Source organism: Amblyomma maculatum, chromosome 5 (assembly GCF_055883805.1).
Source record: "Amblyomma maculatum isolate TAMU_Amacu chromosome 5, ASM5588380v1, whole genome shotgun sequence".
NCBI classification, from domain to species: domain Eukaryota; kingdom Metazoa; phylum Arthropoda; class Arachnida; order Ixodida; family Ixodidae; genus Amblyomma; species Amblyomma maculatum.
Genome location: NC_139348.1, coordinates 134,958,016 through 134,984,990, shown reverse-complemented (window position 1 = coordinate 134,984,990; position 26,975 = coordinate 134,958,016). Strand labels below are relative to the sequence as shown.

Below are 26,975 nucleotides of genomic sequence, written 5' to 3'. Positions count from 1 at the left end.
CGACAGCATGAGCCATTAAAGGCGTTCGCCTTAAAACGCCGCCTTGACGCGGTAAAAACGCTCCACGTATTCCGGGCAACGTCAAAACTGTTCAGCGGGAAATCCAGCGTCGTCGCCCGGGCAGCATGTCGAGAAACAACGTCACGCGCGACGTCACTGACTAGAAATGAAATCAAAATGAGGCGTTGAAGTGTGCATTACAGGTCGGCGCATGCTTTTGCCAGGATTCGAACCTGCAACCTTCGTGTCGTCAGCCGGGTGCACTACGGACTAGACCACGCAGGCACGTTGACTTAGCCGAGGCACGAGGGGGTATGATGAGTGGGTAGTGTTGGCTTCAGCTTCTAATGCGGTAACGTAGACAATTAAGTGAGATGAACCGCTGATGGGCGCCATTAACGCCATCGCGTAGCGTTAGTGTCCCGATCAGTTTTATTTAGTCCATATATTGGCGCACATCTGCAAAAATCGTTTCTTACTTTAGTGGGGAAACAACGATAAAATTCTCCAACTCTGTGCACAATGCTTCTTCCATCTGAAACTGCTCATGATAGTACAATCGCGATTCAGCACGGGCTTTCCTTGCCAGCTGCTGTGCTGTAGGAAGAAAGGCGAAGGCGTAGTCGTCGAAAGCCTAGTTTCGCAGTCATGAGTGATGCCTAGTAACTGTAGTCATTACCGCTCAGAGCTAGCTAAGCATATTTACTCATTTCCAATCAGTTGCGGTCATTTCAAGTCGTAGTTTGACATATTGATCATTACAAGTCATTTTTGTCCTTTTTAGTCATCACTATTATCCATTAGCATTATTCATTCATTCTATCGATGTCTATATTTATTGCCTATCACCATCAATCGTTTTCGTTCTTAATCGCCCTCCTCACAAGTCAACTATTTGCGAGTGACGCATACATCAGCGCACAGCTCTTCAAACGCGAAAGTGAGGCGATGCGCGCACTCCGCGAGACATCAGCTCATCCGTCATCGCGCTCGTTCGTAAACAACGAACGCGCGGACATCCGCGAAGTCATCAGTGTAATTGACCGCCTCTTTCCGGCAACGTCGCATCCTTCCGCGGCCGCGCTGGCAATGCGGAAGCCCTTGACGCTCAACAGCTGCGGTGGTGGCAACGTGCCAAACGCGCTACTGGGCTACCCTAACCTAGCTGACGGTGTTCTAGTATTCTCATACAGCGACTCGCAAACAACGCGCGCTGGGAACGAAACGAGTCACAAAAGCGGTTTCCCGATCAACGCCGAAAAAGCGGACTGCTCGAATTAGACAATAGAGAGATTTAGCTTACCGGGATCCGTGATCCGCCACCGTGACCCTCTACCGCGCGTGGGCGGGGCGCAGAAGCTGATTGGTCCCAACGTGGCAGGTCTATGTGCCGACATCTAAAGGGGCTTTTTACCGATATCCAGTATGTGGCGCCATCTATCGGCGTCAAGGGGATCTGGGCATGCGCAGTGAAACGCGCGGTGGCGGATCACGATAGCGGATCGCGGTAAGCTAAATATCTCTAATGACAAAACGGAACACTTTACAAAATACGCTCCTTATAAGCGTAATTAGTGCTCAGTCCCCATCGTGAATCGCTCGCTGCGTTACTCCCAGCCTTTTCGCCAGTGTGCACCCTTTATCAAAAGGTTTAGAGTCCAGGGGGTCGGTCTACTTCTGAGCCATACTATGTGGCTCATAATGCATTCGCAGGTTTCAAACCATGCTGAAGGCAAGACGATTTTTCGTCCTACCCTCTCCAATGGCTAGGACTTCCACGATTGTTAAAGAAGTCATAATAAAAGCAAACCCTCTGGGCTCTAAACTTATGACAAAGGTTGTACATGTATTTTCGGCCCCAAAAGATGAGGTGTACACCATGTGTTTCAGTGAAACCCGCCACTAATATTTCTAAAAAAAAAAAGAAAGCATCAGTGTAGTCGGGCATCAGAAATTAAATGATCACGTTATCTATACGAAGCTGCTTAATTTCAACGTAGTGCACTTTCTAACTATTACGAATACGTTTAGGTACCGATAGTTCGACCAATTTTGGTCAATTTATCGCTCAATTCGAAAATCACGCGCTGTCTAAGCATGCTCAGCGGTGATAGTCGGGTGCGGTGCTATGCTGTGCGCAGCGTTCAGTGCATGCACTGTTTCGTTTTCTTGCACAGACCTGCGAAACACTGCGAGTAAAATATGCGCGTTTCAGAAGAAATGCTTCGTTCCCATTCCAGCAGCGTAAAAACAGTGCAGTCTTGAAACCGCGGACATGGTTTTTCTTTTATAAAGGGGTGAAGGGTGCTGCCATATTGGGAAGCTGGGCTGCTATCCTAGCACAGGAAAGTGTTGATGACTTCCCCCCTTAACAGCCCAGTCAAACCGGTTTCTCCATGGTTTCTCCAAGGGTTGTAAAATGGAGCGATCCGTGGGAGTACCGCAGTACAGCGCAGTCCACCGTTCATCTTCTGCATTATATGACCACACCACGTACTAGTGACGTGTTTTATTTTTTTCGTTCCTAACCATGAGAACATGCTTTAATTAAATACTCGACTATAATATTCAAGCAAGTTTTGCGCTGTACGCAGAGCCAAGACATTTCGGTACAGGCGCCCCTAGTACGCTATAGCCCCGGTTTCACAGCTTAATTGTTGTTTTCTGCTGCAGCTTCGCACGTTATTCAACTTGTTTCCAATCGATTGATTAGTGAAAGTTTCAGCTTGGGACTTGTACTAGCCGAGACAGCAACCTTTAAATGGCGGTCAATTAACTGCCGCTGAAAACACACGTGCTGGAGGTGTAGTCAAACAAGCGACGAAGTTTATTTATTTATTGCTGCTGCTGTTGTAATCTCAATCTCTTCCAAGCGCACTATACCGTTGTCTGTCCGCAAGTTACATATTTCGCGATTTTATCAGGCCCAATTGATGGGGATTATTCACAGAAGCAAGGCGACAGGGCCATCATCGAGAAATTCAATAAGCAACAAAGAATAAGCGGAAGCCTTTAGATAAGATGACAAACACTACAGGATACAATTTGGTACATCTCACTGCCAAGAGCTGTCAATAAATCTCGCGTCACAACGACAATCGTCTCTTGAAATTGTTTGGTTTGTGGGGTCAAAGCGACTCAGGAAGCCGTAGTGGAGGGCACCGGAAATATCTACCACTTGGGGATCTTTAACGTGCACTGACATCGCTCAGCACACGGGCGCCTTTAGCCTTAATCGAAAAGCGGCTCTTTTAAATGACTTTCAGCACAACGCGCACCGCCAATTACGCAAGTAGTCCCGATGTGGCAAGTGCGTCATAGGTGCACCCACTGGCCGGCACCCAGCTCCACCTGGCGCTCTCAGGGGGATCTGCGCATGCGCACTGGGGTTTGTACGCCTAGCGTTCCTATTTGCCAGTGCCCAATCATAGAAACGTCGCCCAGCAGCTCGGCTACAACGCCGCTTCAGAGTGTACTAGTACACTCTAGCCGCGTTTAGTTACCGTGACCGCAACGACCTGCCTCTGTGCAGCTGACGCGCATGCGGAGACGCAACTGTGACGTCAGTGCGCCTGCGCATTGCGCCCACGCACGCGGGAGGAGCTGAAGCGTGAGAAGGGGACAAGGCCCAGCGGGGCAGGGGAAATATGTGCGCTGAATGTCAACCTCCACTGCACGCGGGCGGCCTCTTTCCTATTAACAGGCTTTGTTCAGACACAGTAGCAATGAGGGAGAGAGCGCGCCGCAGCCTCCAAGGGACACGGTGCAAGACCATGAACACGGAGCACAAACTAAGCAATGGTCGATGCCATGTGCGAAAATCCCTTCAAACCAAAAAATCCACACTTTAGGTACTTCAGGTTCTTGTTCCCTGCGCAGCTAGAATACTCCGAAACAAAAGTGTTAAAAAAGGAAGACTATTCTGGTTCTAACAGATCCCTAACACTCCGTGAAATTTCCCTTTTTCAAAAATATTCTCCCAAGATTCCGTGTGAAAAGTGCAATACCGCGAACGGAACATCATTTATCAAGAAACTACACAGTTATATCGAGTAAGAGGCTTTTGCCCCTGACATTGGGACTTTCAGGGACTCAAAAAATGAAACAAAATACATGTGTCACCGCCACCGTCCGTTTTCGCGAGTAAACTGCGGTGACGTAAGAGGAGCTTAAATAGCCCGGATCCCTGAGGTCACGGCGAGCACGGAGTCTTCGGTACTGACGTCACGATAACTTAAATAGCATGTCGGGAGAAATTTTTGAAATGCTATTTTTTTGGGCAGTAAGCGCTTTTAAGTGTCTAACAAATGTCAGCATAAAAAATCTATTTCTACTGAGAAACAATGCAATGGAGTCGCCATGGGCTTCAGACAGGGAGTACCTAAGAAACGGTCCAACGAGGTTTTATGTGGGCCCCGGCAGAAGCGCAAATGGCTGCACAAACAACGAAGCGGACGACAAGGCTATATATAGCAGCAAAGGTGAGCTCATGTTGTGACCCTCGAAGAAATCGTGTGAGAAAACAACAAATAAATAAAGGAATAAACAAATAAAGGACGCACTGTTTCACTCGTTCACTTTCGTGAACGGCCAGCACGATGTGCTGATCCTCCTTCGCTCTCCTCCAACTATACCTCCAACCACTCGCTGCCAGTCACGTTCTGTAAACTCGGTCCACAAACATTGGGTTATAGATAGATATCGATCCTTTTGCTAGAATTAAACCCCTATCAGGGGGCTTTAAGCTAGAACGAAAAAAACACCGCAAACTGTTTTCAGAGTGTTCTGCGCCACGTCATGATGTCCCAAGCATAATTGCCCCATGTGCTACACTGAGCAGAACTACGCACAGTTCTCCAGTCCTTAGCAAAAACTGATTCTACGTCTCTCTTTCTCGGTAAGTTATTGGTAACAAAAAAAAAGAAAAAAAAAAGAAAAGAGTTGTCCGGTGGCAGCTTTTAAAAGAGGCATTCACTGGTAAGGAAGATTGGATTGAAAAGCTGAATATCTCTGCGCGCCGGTCAATCGAGCCTCCAGACGTCCACACCGAAAATGACTGCGTAAAACTAACTGTTCAGGACTGAATTGGCGGTGCAGGCTAGACAGATGCGCAAAAAAAATATATATATAAAAAAAATAAAATAATAATAATAATAATAATAATAATAATAATAATAATAATAATAATAATAATAATAATAATAATAATAATAATAATAATAATAATAATATCTGTCTTGGAGCATAGAACCTGCCGGTGAGTCACTAATGCTTTTTTTTTTTTTTTAGCCGCTTTCAATATAATGGAGAAGCCCCTCCTGAAATCGTAAGTTCACTTTATTCTTAAACAGTAACAGTAAATTCTGTCATGGGAGTGAGAGGGCTCCAGATTTAGCCGAAGACGTTGAGCGCACGATTGCAGACGGCAGTGAGAGGAACCTATTGCTATGTGACAGGCCACTTCTGCGAGTGACCTACATCGCCAGCGGTAGGCTCGGTGATTGGAGCAAATGATCAGCAAACGCCGCAGAGATGAGAAGCTCCGGCCATGGACAGAACGAGTCTGTTGCACTTGCCAGTGCTATGCATAACCGACAGTTGTGAAAAACAGGCGTTTCTTGCCCGAACCTTCTAAACAAAAAACGCATGCACTTTTTTTTTTCTTGACGTCATCCTAAGACATTGTAAACGATGAGGCAGAGAAATACAGATGAGAAACTGCAACGGCGGTAACCCCAGCGTAATACGAGGTTCTGCGACGGCCTCTTGCATTGGTGGTAGATATAACGCTGTTTATTCATTGATATTTGCATTCGTTGGTAGGGTGCGCGTGACGCCGCTATGACGTCACGTCCACGTGCTGAGCAATAACGCGTTATGCCACAAAACCCTTCAACGGCTGTTACCGTAAAAGGCCTGCGGGCGAGTGGAAGATGCTCGCCTCAACACACGGGGCGCCAACACGAAGAGTCGCCACAACTCGAAATATTTTAACGAAGGACATTTATCCATTTCCGGACATTTATTTTGTCCGCTGGTCAAACGTTCTTTAATCGCTGAACTGTTCACAGAACTGGAGATGAGTTACCGTATTCTCGGGTTGGTATTATATAGGCTACTTACACCCCTCGAATCGACTCGTATGTAACTTCGCTGAATCACTTTTATTGTCCAACCGACAAAAAAAAAAAAAAAAAGAACGAGAGAGAGAGAGAGAATCAATTCAAAATTGCACTGCGCCAGAAATGAAGGTTGTGCGTAACGCTTCAAAATAAAAGGTAACGGCGTTATAACAACATGTCTAGACCGCCTTGCATTACAGTCCACTTACTCTACCCCAGGTGGCACAGAACGTTGTAATAACGTTATTTGTTTGCTATGTATGTTGAAATAACGTTATTTATATAGTAATGTTATTCTAACGTTAAAATGTAACATTTAATGTTATCTGGTAACTTCTAAACGTTTACACAACATTTATGTTATAACTTAATATTAATTTTACCAATAAAATACCTGTATATGACACATTTAAACTTAGCAAATAATGTGTGTATGTTCAAAACATATATGTAATGTTCCGTATAAAACTGAAAATTGACACTAAAGACAAGCGCAGCTGTAACATGGAAATACATAAAGCATGAAGCTTGTACGAATACAAAAAGTCATGCCCAATGCCAAAACAGTAACCATGCTAAATGGAAGTCAAGACAAAACTCTTCATTAACATTATATGTATGTTTGGGTAATATTTATGAAGCACTAACTTACAACGTTATGAAAACGTTAATACAACGTTAAAAATACATTCAAGATCAACATGACCCCTTCAAGTACCTAATTTACCGCTGTTTGAAGGCTTTTTCTCGGATTTTTTTAGCAGTAATGATAGACTTTAACTAACAGAACTTTGCAGTTAAACCTCTTGACACCATGGCAGCTAGAGATTATACATATTAAAAACTGCACAATTCACCACTAACACACTTGAGGGCACTGCTCATAGGTAGCATATATAAGGATCAGCCCGGGTTACAGCATCAGGTGAGTGCTTGAGTGCGATATGCTTTATATATATATATTGTGCACTATGTTGTACTGCGCTGTGGTTGCTCCTCTAGCATTCTTCATGCGAAGTTGATGAAGCTGCTAGCGTGCATGCGCGTAATATAACTGCGGAGTTCGGTCTCTCAAAGTTGTTATTTTAACATTGTTTTAAGTTATTGTTATATAAATGTATGTATGTTAGAATAACATTAAAACCACGTGTGTGCATAATGTTTCAGCAACGTTACAAAAAAAAAAAAAAATGACACTAAGAACATTGTATAAACGTTTGATTCAAACAAATAAATAACATTTTACGTTTCGGTGCTACTTGAGGCTTCACTTTATTCTGAAATCATTGTGGCAGCGTAGCGGCTGCAGTTCGATGTAGGCGGAATGCAGTAACACTCGTATGCTACGTGATATCACTATAGATACCATAGCATACATGCGCCCAATAAAAACAGTCGACAGACAAACTATGCTTCAGTTAAATGGCAAGCTCAGTCGTTTGGTACATTGGCAAAAAAAAAAAAAAGAAGTCTAGCATTCAGCCAGCATCTCCGCCGCTCGTTTTCTACCGCCAGCAGTGCTCGCAGCGATGAAATATGAGGGATAAGAAGTAGTCACAATTAACGCTGCCGAATGATGCCGACTGAAACGTCACGGATACCAGCGAACACGTCGCAACGGATCGCAACAAACTTTACGTAGCAGACGCGCGCGCGCTCCAAGTGCTAACTTGCGGCTGACAAGTTAAATGTCACACTCCGCGGAAACAACGCGTGACAGTAGGGAGCAAAACGCCAACAGCTGGTAAGCAGTAATCGCCGTTCTCTCTCTCTCGAGACTGATGCGAGATTTTGTTACAAGAGACACGTCTCAATCCACCAAGCTGCGCGCTCCTGAAGCGAAAGAAGGCGCACACGCGGGCAAAGATCGTAACAATGCGGGCAGCAGGTGAAAGAAAGCAATCGACCAGTTTCGAAAGGAGCGAAAAAAAAAAAAAAAATGGGCAAGCAGAAACCAGGCCTGAGGCAGGAAACAAAAGGCCATGACCGGAGGCGGTCCGGTTACACGATGACTGATTTCACTCGCTGGCCCCCTCGCTGTCTAGAGCAGACCGAACCCCAAAGTTTTGTCGGTATGAATCAGTGGCAACTGGGTTTTATAACGGAACGCGATGCGCGCACAAAGTTCCGCTTTACATACAGTAACACGTCCCGGTTGAACAAGCTGCTGCCCCCAAGGCGAACGGGCTCAGGGACCTGCTCAGTAATCTCGTTAGCGACGATACGCCACTGCGACCACCTGAGCGGCGGCGGCGCTTCCAGGGTGGAAACCAGAAACAAAAGAATCAACACTCACCGCCATCACGAGCTCGAACGGGTATTTGTAGACCCTGACGGGTGACTGGTACTTCTGCACCATCGTTGTCTGAGGAGGACGTCGACTTGGGTAAATGAATCTAACACGGGGAGACCTAACGGATCAGGCCAGATCGGGCGTCAAATCCGTGGCGTCATTGGAGTACGCTGGTGGTCGCGCAGAGAGGTCGACAGGCTGCCGCTGTCGGCGTAGTCCTAAACGGCGCCACTGGCGACGGTCGGCCGGTCATAGCGGCGCGCCTTCACACCGGCTCTTGAAACTATGGACGACGTTGAACGCCGGACACACACCATTTCACGGAGCCAGCTGCAGTGTCCACGTCCATGCACAAGCGCTGAGCTTACTCGAGACGGCTGCAGCAAGAACCGACCACTGGCGCGACTTTCTCCCATCTAATACATCTAATAAGCAGAAGACATCAAACAGCGCCAAGATCGAAAGAGCAAAATAAAGCAAGCATGCACATCTGAGCGACCGAAGCGCCATTTATGACCAAAATCTGCACCACTGGAAAAACTAAATATTTCTTATATAAAATGCTTGAAATTGCGTATTATTTTCATCAAAACATGCATAAATAAAGTGTTTTTGCAAACTTTGAGATTATTTTGTGTTTAGCGGCTGTACACTCTCTTTTATGTCTTTCACTGCTTCCAGTCGCTGCTTTGCTTTGCTCTCTTTTATGGTGATGAAGTTTGCAGATACAGAAAGTATAGAGGCTAGACAGAAAGACATTTTTTTTTTATATTTATTTGCGGAGGCCACCTATTAATTTGCTACTGCTACCTATTAATTTGAGCTTTTGAGCTGAATAGTGTGTCCTTTCAAGCGTTTCAAGCCTTTCAAGGATGGTATGATCGTATCATGGTGTAAAGGAGCGTTTCGCAACTGTAACGTATTCGAGGCTTCGAGGTGGCACGAGTGAAAAGAAACGCAACACGGCTCTCGGATAGCCGTTTGATTTGATGCGTGCTAGACTCCAAAATTTTCGACTTCCTCTCTCGGCTTGGTTTGTCGTCTGCATAAACTGCCGTTCAAAATACGAAAATAGCGTCTTTTTTTATTATTATTATTATTATTATTATCATTAGCCTCTCACATCCGCCGGTACACTGCGCTCTGCGTTGGCGATGCTCGAACGTTTTTCAAAATTTCTATGATATTTTGGAAAATTGTGATTGGTACGTTGAAGTGAAAGCCTGACGTGAAATTTCGAGCAGGTTTGGTGGAGCCAAATCCCTTTTTTGTTGTTTTCCTCGTTTGTTGGAAATCGAATCTGTCCAGCCATTGCGACGGCAGCGCATATTACACGCCGCTACACAAAGAGCGACCGACCAGCCCGTTGGCGTTCGCGCTGTGAAAAACGCTTTCAGTGTTCCCGATGAGCCACAAACGCCTCATGCGGGCCAGGAAACGGCTCTGTTGCCCGGTCGAGCCGTTTTCGACTGCACACTCGAAAGTCTCAAGCTGCCAAGGTAGGCACCATCACTACGACGCAATTGCGCTGCTTGTGCCGCGCTGGTGGGCTCTAGATGGCCGCTGTTGCTAACGCGTGCATTCTGCGCTCTTTGACACCCACCGTGGTCGTCGTACCGTGCTCGCTGCGAAATGCTCAGCGCGTGAAAATGTGCAGATGCGGTACTCAGGCTGCACGGCGGTGACCTGTCGCGAAGCCACCACCGCATTGCCGGCGAAACCAAGTCCGCGCTGCAGATGCTGCGCTCCATATTCCCCTCGGACAAGTTCCAGGCCGGCTTTCCTGCTATCGCCATGAGGCACCAGCTCTATGCCATGGTCCCCAACCGAACAGAGGTCGACAAAGCTTTAGTAAGTGCAGCGGGGACATGGTGCTCATGTGCGTGGCCTATTAAGCCCGAGACCATCGAATCTTGGCCTCTGTGCAATGCGCGTACGCCAACCTAACCGTATATGTTAAATTTTTAAGCCCTGTAGCATTGCCATGCGGTGGCATGAATTGATGTGATGCGTGTAGATGGGCAAGGGGAGAAGGCTGCAACGTTTAGTTGAAATGTTTGCTTGTATCACACGTAGTGTAGAAGATTTTGCGCTATTCTGCAGACATTGCCATTGACCCTTTCCACAGCCTTCATTCTAGTTGGCCACACTGCTTCACTCATCTTGGCGAAGCTTCAGGCGAAAAAAGGACAGGGACGTGATGGAGACACAGGACAAAGCGCTAACTTTCAACTGAATTTTGTTCGGAGCACGGAAGCATATTGTTGTAAAAAGACGAAGGTGAAGTGTTTCCCTCCCTTGCCTTGCGGAAGGGAAAGGCAGATGACGAAGTGGGACTGTTTTCCATGGTGCTACTCGCTGCTATGCCAGTTGCAGCCGTCTTGTAAATAGAGTCTTCACGTAATATCTTTGTGGAGGTGGTGGAGATAACATATATACAGAAGAAAGCGCTTCACAAAGGAAAAAATTAGACGAGTCTCATCGCATGCTTAGCATATATACAAAAGAAAACGCTCCAAAAAGGAAAAATAAAATGAGACTTTGCACGTTCGTGAGCGTGTGATCAGTCTAAACTTACTTTTCCTTTGTGAAGTGCTTTCTTCTGTATATATGCTTCTGTGCTCCGAATAAAATTAATTTGCAAGTTAGCTCTTCGTCCTGTCTCTCTCACATCCCTGTCCTTTTTGCACCTCAGGCTTCGCCAACACGAGCAAACTCCACCAACTAGCCCAAGAAAAAAAAACAGCCTTGCCACACTACTTCAGTCATCGAATCTGGATGATAGTGCTGCTCCTAATCCTGGTGCTGCTCAACGCTTGATTGCACCATTAACCCTATATACATGGCCTCGACAGAGTCAGGTCAAGTTTTCTTGTCAAGTAAAATGCAGAGAATAGGTTACTCTCTTGACCCTCTTGTCTAGAAGCATGCAGACATTGTCGAGTCAGGGAGTCTAGTAATGAACCCTGGGATCAAAAAGCTTCCGTTGCAGCTAGTAGCAACAGCAAAATTGAATTCTTTCTAGCCCTCATCAACAAAAAAATAAGAACCTCTTTATAGTAAAAGACAACAAAATCAAACACAAACAGGAAGCTTGCATAATTAGTGCAATTCGTGACTCTAGGCAACGCTTCTATACCTACTTGCTAGAAGAGAGTTTATATGTAGACACCAACAGGGTTACCTTGCTTACCCTATGGCGTGATTCAGTTCTCTCAACGGTAGGGTCCTCTGAGCAGCGTCACCTGGCGACAGATAGCGGGATCATTGTAAAAATGAAGAAAAGCGCATTTAAAGCAAGCCCCACTCGTTCCTTCTGGGGCGGAATGGATTGACACTACTTACCTGCCTACTAAGCGAATAAAACATCGGTTTGAATCCTGTAAGTGCAACTTTTTTTTCCATTTTTTTTTTAATTGTGTAACTTTTTTATGATTTATTTTTAAATCGCAACGTTAAATTAGGCTACTAAGATCTAGCCTGGGGTGTGTTCCTCTTTAGGTCACATTATCTGATGTTTTTAATTCTTAATAGCCGCAAAACCAGCCGTGAACCGAGCCATGAAGTGACAGCATGACAATGCTTGACACTACTCAATTACCTTCATCGTAACCATTTTCTGCCTTCGGTGAGTGTATGTTACCTTTAGGTTGCGTTCACACACATCTCTTGGTAACATCGCCGTTTAACCCGCTCAGAGGCAAGCAGTGAGGAGAAAGAAGTTGCGGGACCCTACCGTTGAGGAGACAGAATTACGCTACCCTACGCTGACTCTACCCAATAATATTGAGTCCATGTATACGGGGCTGTTGTGTATGTATATAGGGTGATTACAGTCCCATTAAAGTTTGAACATCCAAAATATAGCAGAGCCAATGTCGTCACCGTATTGTAGAACTTAAGCTATCATTCATTCCTTAGGTGAACACTGTAGGCACAGAGCAAAAATATTTAGAAGAAATTCCCCTCTGCTGAGCGTACAGGCAATGTCACGAGTGTTGTTACACGCTGGCATCAGCAGTTGCAAAAGAAGGGTTGTCACATTCCCCAAGTGTTCACCAGTGCTCGGGAAGCGACAAAAGCCATGAGCAGATGCAGACAGAAATCATCAAGCATCCAAAAGCTGACTGGAAGTCTTTTTTTTTTTTTTTTTTTTGTTGCTTAGTGCTTTCCTGTTTTATTATGTGGGCTACAAAGCATGACAACCACACGTGCATTCATCAGCACCTGCTGTGATATTACATGGTCATTTTCACGCGTCTACACTTAAGGGAGCCTGCCCTCCTACCGTGCTTGTGCTGCACGGTTTTAGATTAGTGCACAACATTTTAAATATTCCTCTAGGCATATACTCCTACTCATCCTTTTCACTGGTTACTGTGTTATGATCAACAACAAAAATATCACAAATACCAGTACAAATAAATACAAATTCACTGAATAATCCATGATTTTCATTGCTACGATAATTGAGGACAGTGCATATAGCAACATGCATATAGTCATTCTTTGAAAGTCATAATATTAACAGAGGATGAAGTAATATCTGGGCAGTCATTGGGCCCTGACACATGCGTACATGTTCAGTCGGAAATTATGTCCACAGCACATAATGGCGAATATTCTCAGGTCTGCGCTCGTATTCCTCCATCGACTGAAAATTCTAAGCCCCAGAAAGGAAACTCTGAGGTAGTACTCCACTTGTAATCTGTGCATGCGCTTTTACAACACACGCACTTTGTAAAGAGAGTTAGATGGTGAATTGATTAAAAAAGTAAGAAGCTGGTGCAGTCCTACGGTTGTACTTGGGTGGACTGTAATTACTTCCTTATTACGACTATCCTCATTTGTGTGCTGGCAACGATGCAAAAGAAATCTGTAAATGGGATGTTTGATTGGACATCTTTCTTGTGGATGGGTTGTTGTTGATTGATGTGGCAGTGCAATAGGATCAAAGCCACAGGCGTAAGCTGGTATTTTAATGGTGGCACTAATGATGCCGCTTTATTAGCGTTAGGTTATGCGTTGAGTGGAAATGGTAGCACTGAAGTTGCACTGCAGAATTTGATGCAACCTGTGGATAAAAGGTGCAGCTCACGCTACAAAGAATTTCTTATAGCGCTATTAAATACTCCTTTGAGGAGTATTTAGGCTCCTTGCTTTGAAGTAGCCTAAAAAGGTAAATTTAGGAGTAATTTTTACGGCATTCAGGATCCCAGAAGAGTATAGTTCACTTAATTAAGGAACTCACTGTAAACGCAGCACTTCCACATAAGCCTAATTTTAGAGCTTTGTATTCCAGAGTGAATGCATCAATGAAATTACAAACACTGATTTCAATGAATGCTTCTATTGCTACAGAACATTTCAGCCCAGCTACAAAGAATTTGTTTTGGAAATAGAAATCTCATTGATAATTTAAAGGGCTCTGGAAGGGGCTCTGGAAATTTGTACCACCCGGGGTTAACGTGCACTGACATCACAAAGCACACAGGCTCTCTGTTTTTCACCTCCATCGAAAAGCGGCCGCTGCGGCTGGGATGCGATCCCGTATCATTGGGCACAGTAGTTGAGCGTCCTAATCACTGCACCACCATGGTGGGGTGCCACAGAGAGGATTAGCGTTGCATTAAATCTGTTGGTAATTGCTCCACCATAACCTCTCATCCAGTGCAACGAGCCCACATTGCATTTATATTACCATGTTGAGCTGCTTACCCTGGAGGTATAAAAGCTAGTGTAATCGTGCCAGACCATACCTTTAGCTCAGCGGCAGCTTGTTCTTTCGTACAATCTGGCCGTTGAAATATGCTGCGCTTAGGTAACTCAACATATTTTTTTTTGTAACTGCAGACAGAGATGACGGAGCGTGGCGAGGTGCGGGTCTTTCAGCTAGGACCACACGAAACAGACGCTGCGGTGCTTTTCACTGAAGACTATGGCATGTACGTCCACCAGAGAAGTGGTCACATTTCAGCAGTAGGCAAGTACCCTCGCTCTCACCATTGTGTGTGACCAGTGTCATTACTCTGTTGATTGAAATGTGTGCCACTGTGATCTCACAGATGCACATAGCACCTGGTCTGCATGGCAGACTGTTTACATTCGCTGTTGGCTCTAGATAAGGTAACTGTGTGAGAAAGAGTACGCATGCCATGTTTAGCATTGTCATGGATATGGCAAGCCATATGCCACAAGTTTTTACTTCCCTGATGGCATTGCATGCACAGGCAGAAAAAAGTTGCGCTTTTATTTTTGGACACAATCATTGTGCTGTCAATCTGGCAGTTTTTATTGCAATTTGAATGGGCAACGGCTCCTGCATTTGTCTTACTGTATTCACTTTGTATTACTTTTCGTTTCCTGGCATCTGCATACTGTGTTGGCCATTTCGTAATGCTGATGCCGTGTAATTTTGGCTCCTGTGTGTGTCTTAGTGTATTCACTTCGTATTGCTTTTCGTTTTCTGGCATCTGCATTCTGTATTGAACATTTCGTAATGCTGCTGTCGTTAATTTCATCTTGGTATTTTCTGTGTTTGCTGCCGAGTGCTCTTTGTGGCAAAACATCGCGTGGATTTGACAGCATGTCTAGGTAAACAAGTAAATAAAGCTGTGGTTGATTAAGGCCCGCTGTTCATACTTTGCCAACAGAAAAACTCCTGGAACGAGTCGTACTACGCTGTTGGAATGCCAGCTACAGCCATTCTTCCCTGGCCTTTGAGCACGGCTTGAGTGACTCCGACATCAGGTGAGTCGAATTCAATGTGCTTATGACTTAGTCACTGGACAGACACTGAGGGCAACATCATGGAATAATTTTTCCAAGGGGAAAAAATATTGTTGTCCTGCTCTTTCCAGTCATGCCAATGTTTCTTTCTGTCAGCAAAAAAAAAGATATGGCTAAACAGAATTGAGCGTACAAATTTTCACACTGCTTGATTCGAACTCATTTTTCTATGTCTACGCTCTGAATGCCGCTATTTCAAAATAAGTGCCGGTGTAGCTTAGTCTGTGGGATCCATGCCCATAATGCAGTGCCCACGCTCACGCGCCGCTTTCTTGCAAAAACAGGTAGTGATGGTGAAACCCTGTTTTAGGGAGGCTTATAATAGCTCTGTTTCTGGTTAGAGTGGTTTTAGTTGTTTTTCTATCATAATCTATTGATGCAGAGGAACCTTGGTTTGAAGGGTCCCCACTCAGACATCCACCTAAAAGGAAGAAACCAGAAACATTTCTTGCAACTGGAATGCTATCCCATGCTGTCCTATATTTTTGTGTAAAATGTGAGGAAAGGGTATTCGCTTGTTGCTGTTGATCCAGTTTCACGACAGTTGCCGTTGCTAGGCGTTCTTTGCGTGCACTTGCCAGTCACGAGCGACATGCTGCACCGAACTGTATCGAGGACAGTGTTGAGGAAACCCCATTAGTTGAGACGTAATGGTGTGCATGCCTTACCTCAGCCACTGTTTAGTGGAAATTACAAACACCAAACTTTTGCTTCGTGTTGTCTTTTAAATTTCTTCTTGCTGCTGCTTCAGTTCTGGTTTCAGCAACCGAACGATAGCTGCGACGTTCAATCTCTTTAGGATTTTTGCGTTACGCGAACAGCACCGAACTTGCATTTGTAATTTTGTGCCGTACTTGGGGGTACATGCCGAGTTGGAGGTGCTGCCATCCCCTAGAGAGTGAGATTAAGAAGCATTGCAAAATTGCTTACGCTTCCTTCTTGTGGAGATAGCATTCATTTCAGTTTTCACGGTTTCACACAGTGTACACTAACACACTTTCACTGTTTGTTTTTCTGCATGACCACGACAAAGCTGCTGTAGTATCGGTGTAGCCTGATAGCCCTGCATTCTACTCTGGAATCTATAACATCAACCATAAGACTCAATTGGATAATGAATTGAGTTGGTCAGTTGAATTGACAAGTTCAAATAGTAATTAAATATAAGCCTGTAGTAAAGAAGCTGAAAGGTAGCTGCTGCGTAAGAACCTAGAATGTGGCTATCAGGGACAAAGGAGGTTTTGGCGCAGACAGAGGAATGCTATCTAAAAGGTAGTGGCCATGGGAACAACCTGGCAGGTGCCTACTGTGGAGCGCAGAGGTTCAATCAGCCAGTCAAGGGAGGAAATGTTGCTCCATTTGCTCCATCCTGCTCCACAACAGCTCTATTCGGCTGCCTCAATGTTTTGCCATCAAATTTAGTGAGGAACGGTTTTGCAATTGGAGGCAATTAATATAGCACCTTCTCCCAGCCTTTTGAATCACCGGTGGTGAGGGAAATGAGAGCAGCAAGTGAAGCAGATACCGCCTACTACGAGCCATTAGGAAACTTGTCCAGCTGCAAAGAACTACACGAGTTGTTTCCAATGGTTATGCTGTGAAAACGAGTAGGTGCTTCACCATCGCACCTGTCACGCCTATGCCAGGCAAAAGCATACTTGGAACTGTTATGGGGGTGACGGCGCTTAGGTGCCAATCACTAATGTTGGAAAGCCATACTAGGCCCGTTGCCGGCGTGTTGAAACTAAGGTCCCAGCATAGCTCAAGTGTGAGCAGTCACTGGCAGAAGGCCGTGAAGTAATGAATCTAGAGGAGGAAAAAAGCTACAGTTCAGTGCCATCTATCCTCCCTGAAGGCATTACTGACCAGTGCTCAGAAACTTATCAGCACTGACGTAGGACCAGAAATAATATGCACAAGATAGAAGTGGAAATGTACTGTTCATTGATGTGAACTTTAAGTAGTGAAAATGCTTGAGCGCATCAAGGTGGTAAACTGTACCTTTGAGTCTTACAAAATAGTGAAAATTCTTTAGTCAAATGATCTTCGATTATGCAGTGTAGAAGCAAGCATTCCATTTGCTGCTATTCAAGCGAGGAAGCGAAAATCGCCGTTGTTTCTAGGCTTAAGGCATAATTTGATCGCTCCAAAACTCATTTTATTGCTCCAAGGCTGCTCCAAAATGACTTTATTACCGACCAGTGTCAATCAGTTTTCAACTTTTCACTGCTAAATATGTACTACACTATGCTGGCACCTTTGGCTGTGCAATTTTATATCCCTATTGGCACTCGTCTGTAAAGGGCCAATTTTTTATTTTTATTGACGTGGTCCTTAATTTAAAATAAAGGCAAGAGAGTTGGGCAAGTTGGTACATAAGAGAAACACAGTGCAAAGCAGAGGACGAGAAATCAACTCGCAGGTGGAGAGTTTATTACTGATGCTGGTGGGGTATTATCAGAAATTATCGCTCTTGCTAGAAATGATCGCTGTTCTTTATGATGCTATCATTAAAATACTGGCCCTATTTTCTCCGCCTTTTTCCCCAACTTTACTCGGTGTTTGTTCAATGTCATCCATAAAAAAAAAAAAACTGTGGTATTGTTTTTTGAAAAAGTTCTATTCTTAAAAGGTTATGAAGTGCTTAGGTGAGGCGACGCAGAAAAACCTGCTGTATAATTTGCATATATACATTGTATATACATAGCATGTACAGTCTTTGTCAAAAGTATACAGTCCAAGAAGTTGGCTTCTAAGCAATGGGAACAATACTGGAATATGAATGTAAGCTATACTCCGTTTCATACATCAGGTGCAACACAGCGAAAGTTACGCAAGTAGTCCGCAAGAAAAAAAACAGGAGGCGTATCACTACGCGCTCGTTCTGTAGGCGAGTGGTTCCTGCCGAAACGGGCTCTATTCCGAGCATACACGTTTGCAATAACATGCTTCGCATGCTTAGACATTTTCACAAAGCGGATCTTATAGAAAAATGCGCACCAAAGAACCATTTTCTCAAAAAGAGATGCGCAGCGCGGAGGGCATAGCCAGCGCCATCTGGTGGCGCGGGGCAGCAAAACGCGGCACGAACAAAAACGACATAAAAAAAACATACAAATTAGCCAAATCCGACCTTTTTTCCCCAAAAAAGGTGCTTTTTATGAAGTTAATGGCAAATGTAAAATGTATTAAGCTTGCAGACAAAGCAACTATTATTTTCTCTCGTCAAGAGCAGGCACTATTTTTTATCGCGGATGCGGAGAGCGCAAACAAGAGCTGTAGCTTTGGTAGTGTTGCACTTGATGTATGAAACGGAGTATAGAGGAGAGTGATGGCAAGATTTGTCTACGAGATTTCGAATGCTAGAGTTGCTTTACGAGCCTCGTTACTGGGCTTCGAACAAAAGTCCTTTGGCCGTACACTTTTGACAAAGACTGTACATCGTATATCCATAGTATGTGTACATGTTTCGTGTATACACAGTATATACATAGTTGTAATTCACTACAATTCACCAGCATCATGCTTCTAGTGCTTTGCTTCTGCTATGTCACAGGCATGATTTGCTGAAAAGGAAAAAGCATCGTCAATGTTTTATGCATCATTACAGAGAAGAAAACATGCAACTAAATATGAGTGTCAATTTTTCCATGCAAGAAAACAATGAGGAAATCAGGTTCCAGCCTACCTGATGCATCCTGTAATGGGGCTTTACATCAATGCACCAGGGACAGCTAAGAATGTGCATTGACGTGTTCCCTTAATCGGCTGCGCGGAGCAATTTTAAAAATAATTGTTCCAAGCAGTTGTTCTACATTCGACTTGAATATTCACAAAGACAACTTCTACAGATGTGTTGCACTACAGTACAGCCCTCAAAATCGTTTTTTCAAGAGGGGAACAGGTTTTTGTAACTAAAATGTTCATGTACAAAATATTTGAGGAGCATGTATTTTTGACGGCCATGTAGGTATTGCATGTAAAAGATGCAATACCAATGCATCTTCTTTTTGTCAGGAGCTTAGAGAATTTCTTCATGAAACTGGGTAAAATGCTTGGTACTGGTTTTCTTTCATCTTGAGGAATGAAATTAGGGAGAGGTTAGGACCCTGCCTATTGTAGTACTTTGTTACAGTACTGTTTTCAAGTTACCTTTTCATAAACGGCAATGTCTGGTATCAAACTTATTGGCCAATTCGAATGCGCGCTTTGTTAAACGCCCTTCAAGTGGCTCTAGGCATCTGTACAGGCATGTGGCTCCACCACTGTCACAGTGGAGCGATTGTTCAAGATGCCTTTTGCAGTGTGGGAGGTAGCCAAAAGTGTGCCCTACTCTAGTTGTGTTTGGTGCATCATAACCAGAGTTGCTTGTGCTCCATAAAACCTATAGCTAACTATCTTGTTGCCCATGCATGTGCTTAGCGAGCTGGAACACCTGGGGCTCCTGGTGCCTCAGGGAATGTGCGCCAACGGCGGTGGCCGCCGCTGGTGGCTTGGTGTTCCCGGTGCGCTCTGTTTCTTGAGGACGCTTGACCGCGGTCGCGTGGCCCTCTTGCAAGTGCTGCGAAGATCCAAGCACCAGGAGCTCTCGCGAGCCGAGCTGGAAAGCCTGCGGCTACCCCGAGGGACGAAATTGGGCATTGGTTACTTCGTGTACGACGCGGTAGGAGCGAACCTTGTGGCATGCGTCAAGACGACAGCCGGTGACGTGCTCAGGCTGAGAGAGTGAAGTGAGAGATTGACCGATGTGTGTGTGTGTGTGTACAGAACCATCCGGCGGGACAAGATGTCCACGCATACGACAGTGTGCAGTTGAGATGGGTGCGGAAAGAGTAAGCACATGTTGGGTGTGCATGTTGAAGGGTGTTTGTGCAACAGTCTCACAGGTAAGCTAGGAATGAGAGTATTTCTTCAGTGTGTATGTGGAGGCCTATCCTTTCGGGCATTAATCTACTCAGACCAATATTTTGCTGGCAGGTGAGGTCTTGCTAGCATGTCAGCAAAAGTAAGCTGCCAGCACACACGGACACTGCTATAACCAGCTTTATAAAAGCTCATGGTGAAAGCTGTGACGAGATTTTCCCAATTCCGAACTCCTGTACCAGATGGCATCGTCTGCATTGGAAGGCTTTGGGGAAATCAAGTGGGTCCAACAGGTGGTCCTTAATTGTTAAGCTTGGTTCCATACCAACTGCAGTGGTGCGCGGTGACCGTGACCACTACCTTTGTGAAGTTGCTTGCTTTCGGTGAGATTGAACCTATATTTCATGTTTGTTTTTCCACTCCTGCAGTGAAGGATGGAAGAAAAGGTTTCAAATGTTCAGTTTGTTGCTCCTACCCGTGTAATTTGCTTATTCCTTTTGTTATTTGTGTAAGTCCATGAATTTGGGCAAGCACTTTCACGCACAACAAGTGAGCAGGCTGTGTTACCGTGTAATTTGCTTATTCCTTTTGTTATTTGTGTAAGTCCATGAATTTGGGCAAGCACTTTCACGCACAACAAGCGAGCCAAGCTGTGTTATTTTTAGGAGAAATAGAAAAATTAACTTGTACTGTGCCTGGGTATGTGTCCAGCTTTACTTGCACTGCAGCCACTGAGCTATGCTCTTCCAGCTAAAGTCAGCAAGTGGCAGCACTGTGTTTTTTTTCAAGGAGATGAACTTGCAGCATTGTTGGTGTTGCATTTAATAAAGGAACAAGATCACTTCTGTCTGGTTTTGCTGGGCCAGTGAAGGCAGGCCTGGGCTCACTGCTTAGACTGGGGCTAGGTCTGACACTTTGCTGCATCACAAAGGCGTCTTGGGGCTCATCCAGCTGTAGTAGGCGGGTGGTGAGTTGTGCCTACATTTATACAGAAAAAAAAAAAATTACCACACAAGAACAACTATGTTACACCAAATTTTTGCTTCCATGCTTTTTCTTCTCTAAAGTGATGCATCAGATATTAAACCATAGTATGTACCTTTGATTGCAAAATAATCCGTAACTGAATACTTTCTTGTGCCGTTCTGGTTTCATCAGGTCATGCTAGGCATGGAAAAATCAGTGCAACTACTGGTATGCTATTTAAACTACACATTACGAATTCTGCAGTTTCTTTGGTGCCTGATGTAACCTAAACACAACTTCACTCACAGCCATCATTCAGTTTATGAAACAAACAGTGTCGAGAAGTAGTTTATAAAATGCTTAGCTGTTGCAGGAGAGTACTAAGCGGCAAATCGAATGTATTCTAATATTTCGTGCATCATTTGACAGAGGAAAACGTGGAGCTAAAATTAGGTGCCTATATAGTCCTTCCACACTACTAAAGTAAGTATCCAAAAGGCATGGCGGTGCATCAAAAGCAATTTTTCGAAGGGACTGCCCCATACTGGTTTGCAGCCATTGGCAGGGCACAAAAAATGGAACTGAATCAGTGACGTAAGACATTATTTTGCGGGTACTACTACTACCATCTTTCCCGAAAATCCACAAACCACCATGCGTGCCGTTAAGTTTGTTCGAAGGCATGTCATGGTTCTGTCCGTACCTGTGCATGCAGTCGAGCTGCAATAGCCACCAACCATTGGCGGCACTCATTTCCTGGTGACCTCGAAGATTTTTCAACAGAACTGAATTCGCACCAATTTTATGTCCTGCTGCCTCTCCTCTCATCATGGCCACACCTCAAATCGGGTGTGTTAGGCCACCCGCGGTTCTTTATAGGTGTTACTGCATCTTTCCTCCATCAAGGTGTGACTGCGGTGGCCACGATTTGATTCCATGTCCTTGAGATCGGTTGCTCAATGCCAAAGCCACTGAACGACTGACAGGCGCTCATCAGTTGGGTGATCAGACTGCGCATGACGTATGCCTGCCAATTTCCAATTGCTCATCACAAATGGTACGCTGAGAGAATTGTGCTTTGCACTGAAGGATGCACAGCCTTCAGACGAAAGCGACTGCAATTGCGTGGTCCATAGAATCTAGACTAAGCTGTTGTAGTTCATTTTGGTAACTGCATCAAAGGGGGAAAAAAATTGAAAAAACAGTTGCAGTGAACTTTCTCATGAGTCATGGTGTTTTCTCACGGCCTGCACTCCAGAACGTTTCTTATAAATTGCCATGATCTGGGTAAAGAGAACCGCAAAAAGCATCAGCAAATAAGTTCAAAATGCATTCAACGGTCCACCAAAGGCCCTAGCCACTTACCAATCAAACGTGGAATAATTTTCAATTCTCCAAGTGTGGGATGTGTTCATAAAAGTGACATTTCATAACACATGCTTAAAATGAGCCCTCTCCACAGCATTTCTTTTTCCTGGAGAGATTGCGCATCTTGGATCTCGACAGCCACTGCGAAAAGCATGTTCACTGGCGCCGCTCTCTTAATTGTGACTTTTTACCACAAAAAACTGGCCACTTGCCCCAAACACACTATATTCCTTTAAACGGCTGAAATTTCGATGGTAAGAGCATCCCAGGACTTGCCTTCAATGTGCAGCAGTTCTTCCATGTGCCGGCTAATGTCACTAGTCCTCTGTGCCTTCCGGCCGCTGAAATGAAAGACATCCTGCAATTATTACAAGGCATGCATGTGAAACACCATAATCTCGTGCAAGATGGTGGGACGACATGACCAGGAAAAGGAATTCAAATTATCTGAAAACTTTAATTATCAAACTGCCGGAAATTATTTGAATCAGTAATTTTTTTCTAATGAACGCCTCGAATGATACATTTGTGATGAAAACTAGGTCCCTCCACGTCCACTGAGCATTGTTAGTGCCCTGACGATGTTTTCACGCGCCAATTTTGAACTCTTGCGCGTCTCTCACGAACACGCTATAATATCTAGTGTGTAGTCTGGTAACTGAAGTTTTGATTTTGATGCTATATACATTTTTCCCGCGAAGTGGCTATTTTTTAGCGCACTCCGAACACGCGGCAGCGTCTCAGTCACATGCGAGAATGGCAGCATCCGCGTTGACGATGCGCACTTCGAAACGTCGTAAATCTGACGACTACGCACTATCTACGATCAGTTTAATCAACAACTCAAGCAGAAGCGACTCTGAAGATGCTGCCAACTATCGTCAGGATTCAGTTCCGACCTCGCTGACGATGGAAACCAGCCCGGAACATCGGCGGCCACTTTGTTGGCCTGTTTTGCATGAATCTGGGACCGCTTTGGATGTTTTGTTTGTGTTCTTGGTGTTATCTCATTCCCAGGGTATCAACATCATTTGGACACAATATCTTGCCTCCCGCAAAACAGGGAGTGGCGTTCTGCCCGAGAAGGGAACCAGGCAATCGTTTCAGCATGGCGCTCTGCAGCGACCCTCGTTGATTGCTCATTATGCATCAAGAACACTATTCAATACTGCACTGTTATTTTTTCGCATGGAATGACCAATATAATGCTCTGCATTTTGTATATCTCGAAAAATTTTTCAAATTTTTGTTGTTTCATTTACAAGCGCATTTCGTCAAGTTCTGTTCAATTTTTTTCTAAAATCTGGTTTTTGGGAAATTATATTCGCTGCTGTGGCCGTTATACGGACTAAGCTTAACACATATCAGAAAGGAAGGCAAAATACACCGAGGAGCTGTCCATGCGCTGGGTATGACGTCGATATCTAAAGCGAACATCCATTCAAGCTAAAGTGATGCTGGAATATGTGCTTCCTCTTTGTTTTACATGCGGCGGTTAACTACTATCGTTGAGTGCGGGTCGGGGCTCAATGAGGCGATCATGGCTACAATAGCAGTATTTATTACCAACTGCGAGTGAGAGATTTCGGCTGCAGTGAAGTGAGTGTCATCAGTGTGGGTCAAAAAGGTATACCCATCTCGAATGTCCGCTTGATGGTCCGATTGCCCCCACAACCTGGTTTTGGGAAATTATATTGTGTGTTACAACACAGAACTCCATATTCAAAGTTGTATGCCTAAAAAGCAAATCTATTTAGCTTTCTTTTCGTGTATTGTATAAAATTTTAGACATGATAGCTTTTACAGAAAAAAACTTCTACTGAAACCTACAGAAAACGGCCATTTTGCCCACGATAGGGAAAGAGTTAAGTGACGGCAATATTTTGAGAGTTTGGCAATTGAAAAAAGAAGTATTGCATTATGAAAGTTCTATACGCGTAGCCAGTCTTGGTAACACTTGTCTGCTGCAAGCATTTCACACGAATGTGGGTCGGGTCATCCCGCACAGCTTTGACTTCAGACACGCGTCCACTTTTGAACAGTTCGCCTCCTTTTCGGACTCTGTTGCCACATTAATTAGCGCCACGCACCCGCACTAACGACAAATCACATATGCGAACTTCCGCCATGTTTGCTGCCGCAATGGGGCAGCCGTGGAATGTGCCCCGTCTGAGCTTCCTGCAGCTGCCAGTAGAGGGCTTTCAGTGGCGCCCCTACAAGCGGTGCATAGGGAAGTAGCAATAGGTGGGACCACATCGTTCAACATTTCTCAGATGAAGCAGCAACGACAGTCCGTTAAAAGCCAGGCACGCGTCACTGTGCCTTTGTAAGATCTTTGGGTGTGGAAACTGAAAACTGACACTACTCCGTACTAAAAACATCTTACTGTCTGATGGGAGATTTATATTAGTCCTTGGTCATCACATTTGCTGATATTGCAATATAAATATGCAGTTAACAAATGAACAGTAGTTTACCGAGACGTGGTCATGTGGTGACATAAATACACAGGCAGTGCCAAGGTTTTACAGCGAGATGTTGCTTCAGCTCGCTTCAAAGATTTTTAATGCCAAATTAAAATTACAAACAGTCACTTCTTTCTTTTCATTCAACCATAATCTCGCGCATTGGTCAGATGTTTTTATTTTTACCATAATGTCATTTCGGTCAATTCTCAGCCCCTCTAGCATACAGCCAAGCCTATGCGATGCTGCCTCCTCTTCTCACTGTTCCTTCTTGAACCACATCAACACAGCAAATTCTTTAGCATTTCAAACAACATCCGCATATAATGTACTGCTCAGACAACATGGCTGCAACATAGCCAATAGAAATTGGGCGCTCGAATATGCCAAAACCATAACTATATCTCCAGCTACTGTGATTCCTGATAAACCTAATCAGGTGTAGGACACGCACATTTTATTTCTCATGCATTGCTATTGACTGAAAAATTTACAAGTTTTCCTTCCCTGTGACATTCTCTGCAAGTGAAGGCTGTCATGTACTGCGTATGCTTTAGCGGCAGTCTGCTTTCAACAAAGGTCAGTTCAGTCCGGCATGAGCCGTTCACGATTTTGCGATGTTACATGGTGGCGCGAAAACAGAGCAGAAGACTCACTGATGTTGGTATGCTAGTAACACTATTTTATGACTTGATTTCCCGCTGCAAGCTAGCCGTGGTTAGTTTAAAGTCTTGCCTCGTTCATATAGACTTCTTCGTTGCCAAGCAAAACTGTACACAAAGTGAGTCTGTGATAACAAACTGTGAAGAAAAAAAAAAGAGTACTCAGCGCCAACACTTTGTAAATGGGGGCTGCTGCGAAGCATAGTGCTGTGCAGATAACTAGAAATTACATATAATAGTTGTGCCTCCAAGCACATTATCCAGGTCGCCATTGTCCTAAATATGAAGCACACTTGGCACACGATGGTGTCCAATTGCTCGATGATACCGCGTGCATTTTTAAACTGTTCCCTCTCGGGTAATATCCACATATATATCTGTTGCTGCTGCCGCTTAGATTTCCATTTTAAGGCGAAAGCCTTTAATGGCTCGTGCTGTCGTGGACAAAGTATGTCCCGCTTTTGCGGCGTTCTGATTGGCCGAGGCGGGATGCGTCCCTGCCATCTGCAATGCCACACTTGAACACGCGCCAAGGAACGCCACGCGACAGGAGCGATGGTGTACCATCCAAACTCACACTTGCCGGAGAGAGTGTGATAGATACTGCGCCGTTCTTGTCCTGTAAACCAATTATAATTATATATAGCACTGCAACGAATGCCGACAAGAGGCTAATGATGGGAGGCAAATTATAGGATAGAAAGGGCAGGCTTTTGCCATTCTCCTCTTAAGAGGCATCTAAGAGACCCTCTAATTTTTTTGTTTCATTTTCTGAGCACTTGGTTGTAGTTGGCTTGAAAGAGTTGTGCTATTATCTCAATATATTATTTTCCTTATTACGATGCCTCAAATTCCCAATTCCCACCTTGCACTATATAAGTGTAAATACGGCATTGCTCCCGAAGAGAAATGCCACCTGCAATACAGAGCATACAGAGCACATGCATCAATCGTCTGTTTACACCTGAAATAAGCTAGTTACCAAATTCTGTAATAGCATCAATAATTCCCAAAACGTGCCGGACATCCCCAGCAGACTGCAAACCATTAAATACTATATGTAATTGCAATATTTATTTACTAACAATGTCTGGTTATTCTACCTACCTATGACGCCCCTGCTTTGGCCTTGGTACAAGAAATAGTTTGAGGCTTTTTTTTTTTTTTTTGCCTACCCTTACACAATTTTGTTAGACAGCACATTTCATGAATTAAAACACTGAGAATGAAAAAAAACGGCTCAACTCACATGGACCTGGCGACGCTCTTCTTCACGGGCAACACAAACAAAGAGAGGGTTGGCCGACGTCCCCTCCGGCAGCTTGGCGATTGTGACACCATTGCCAGCAGAGCTGCCAGTCTCGTCCGTTAGCTCCGCAGAAGAATCCGATGATGATGGGGAGTCCAGCTCGTCTATTAATTCTTCCGCAGCAGGCGCTGCCACGAA

General features: G+C 44.6%; 3 protein-coding genes across 4 annotated transcripts in view; 1 reads left to right on the top strand and 2 right to left on the bottom strand.

Moving 5' to 3' along the window:
* retm (real-time) overlaps positions 1–8,891 on the bottom strand; it is a 48,446-nt gene extending 39,555 nt beyond the window's left edge. The window contains exon 1 of the mRNA XM_084604401.1: positions 8,419–8,891. Within this exon, the coding sequence (XP_084460527.1) occupies positions 8,419–8,481 (63 nt within the window). The 5' untranslated portion in view covers positions 8,482–8,891. The remainder of the gene's footprint in view (positions 1–8,418) is intronic.
* A 511-nt stretch (positions 8,892–9,402) lies between these two features.
* On the top strand, positions 9,403–20,908 carry LOC146189637 (winged helix repair factor 1-like). Its single transcript, XM_084604400.1, has 5 exons — positions 9,403–9,914; positions 10,073–10,266; positions 14,269–14,398; positions 15,069–15,165; positions 19,627–20,908. The coding sequence occupies exons 1-5, from the start codon at positions 9,821–9,823 to the stop codon at positions 19,931–19,933; spliced, it is 822 nt and encodes a 273-aa protein (XP_084460526.1). The 5' UTR covers positions 9,403–9,820; the 3' UTR covers positions 19,934–20,908.
* LOC146189636 (uncharacterized) overlaps positions 20,723–26,975 on the bottom strand; it is an 18,271-nt gene continuing 12,018 nt past the window's right edge. For both annotated transcript variants that reach the window (XM_084604398.1, XM_084604399.1), the window contains exons 7-8: positions 26,778–26,965; positions 20,723–22,742 (exon numbers count right to left, since the gene is read on the bottom strand). In XM_084604398.1, coding sequence (XP_084460524.1) covers positions 22,719–22,742; positions 26,778–26,965 — 212 coding nt within the window. In that variant the 3' untranslated portion in view covers positions 20,723–22,718. The remainder of the gene's footprint in view (positions 22,743–26,777; positions 26,966–26,975) is intronic.

Bases quoted from the DNA above. Each gene is read 5' to 3' on its own strand.
- LOC146189637 (XM_084604400.1), top strand. From the start codon at position 9,821: ATGAGCCACAAACGCCTCATGCGGGCCAGGAAACGGCTCTGTTGCCCG. The intron at 10,267-14,268 runs GTAAGTGCAGCG...TTGTAACTGCAG, and splicing joins CAGAGGTCGACAAAGCTTTA to ACAGAGATGACGGAGCGTGG. The intron at 15,166-19,626 runs GTGAGTCGAATT...GCATGTGCTTAG, and splicing joins TTGAGTGACTCCGACATCAG to CGAGCTGGAACACCTGGGGC.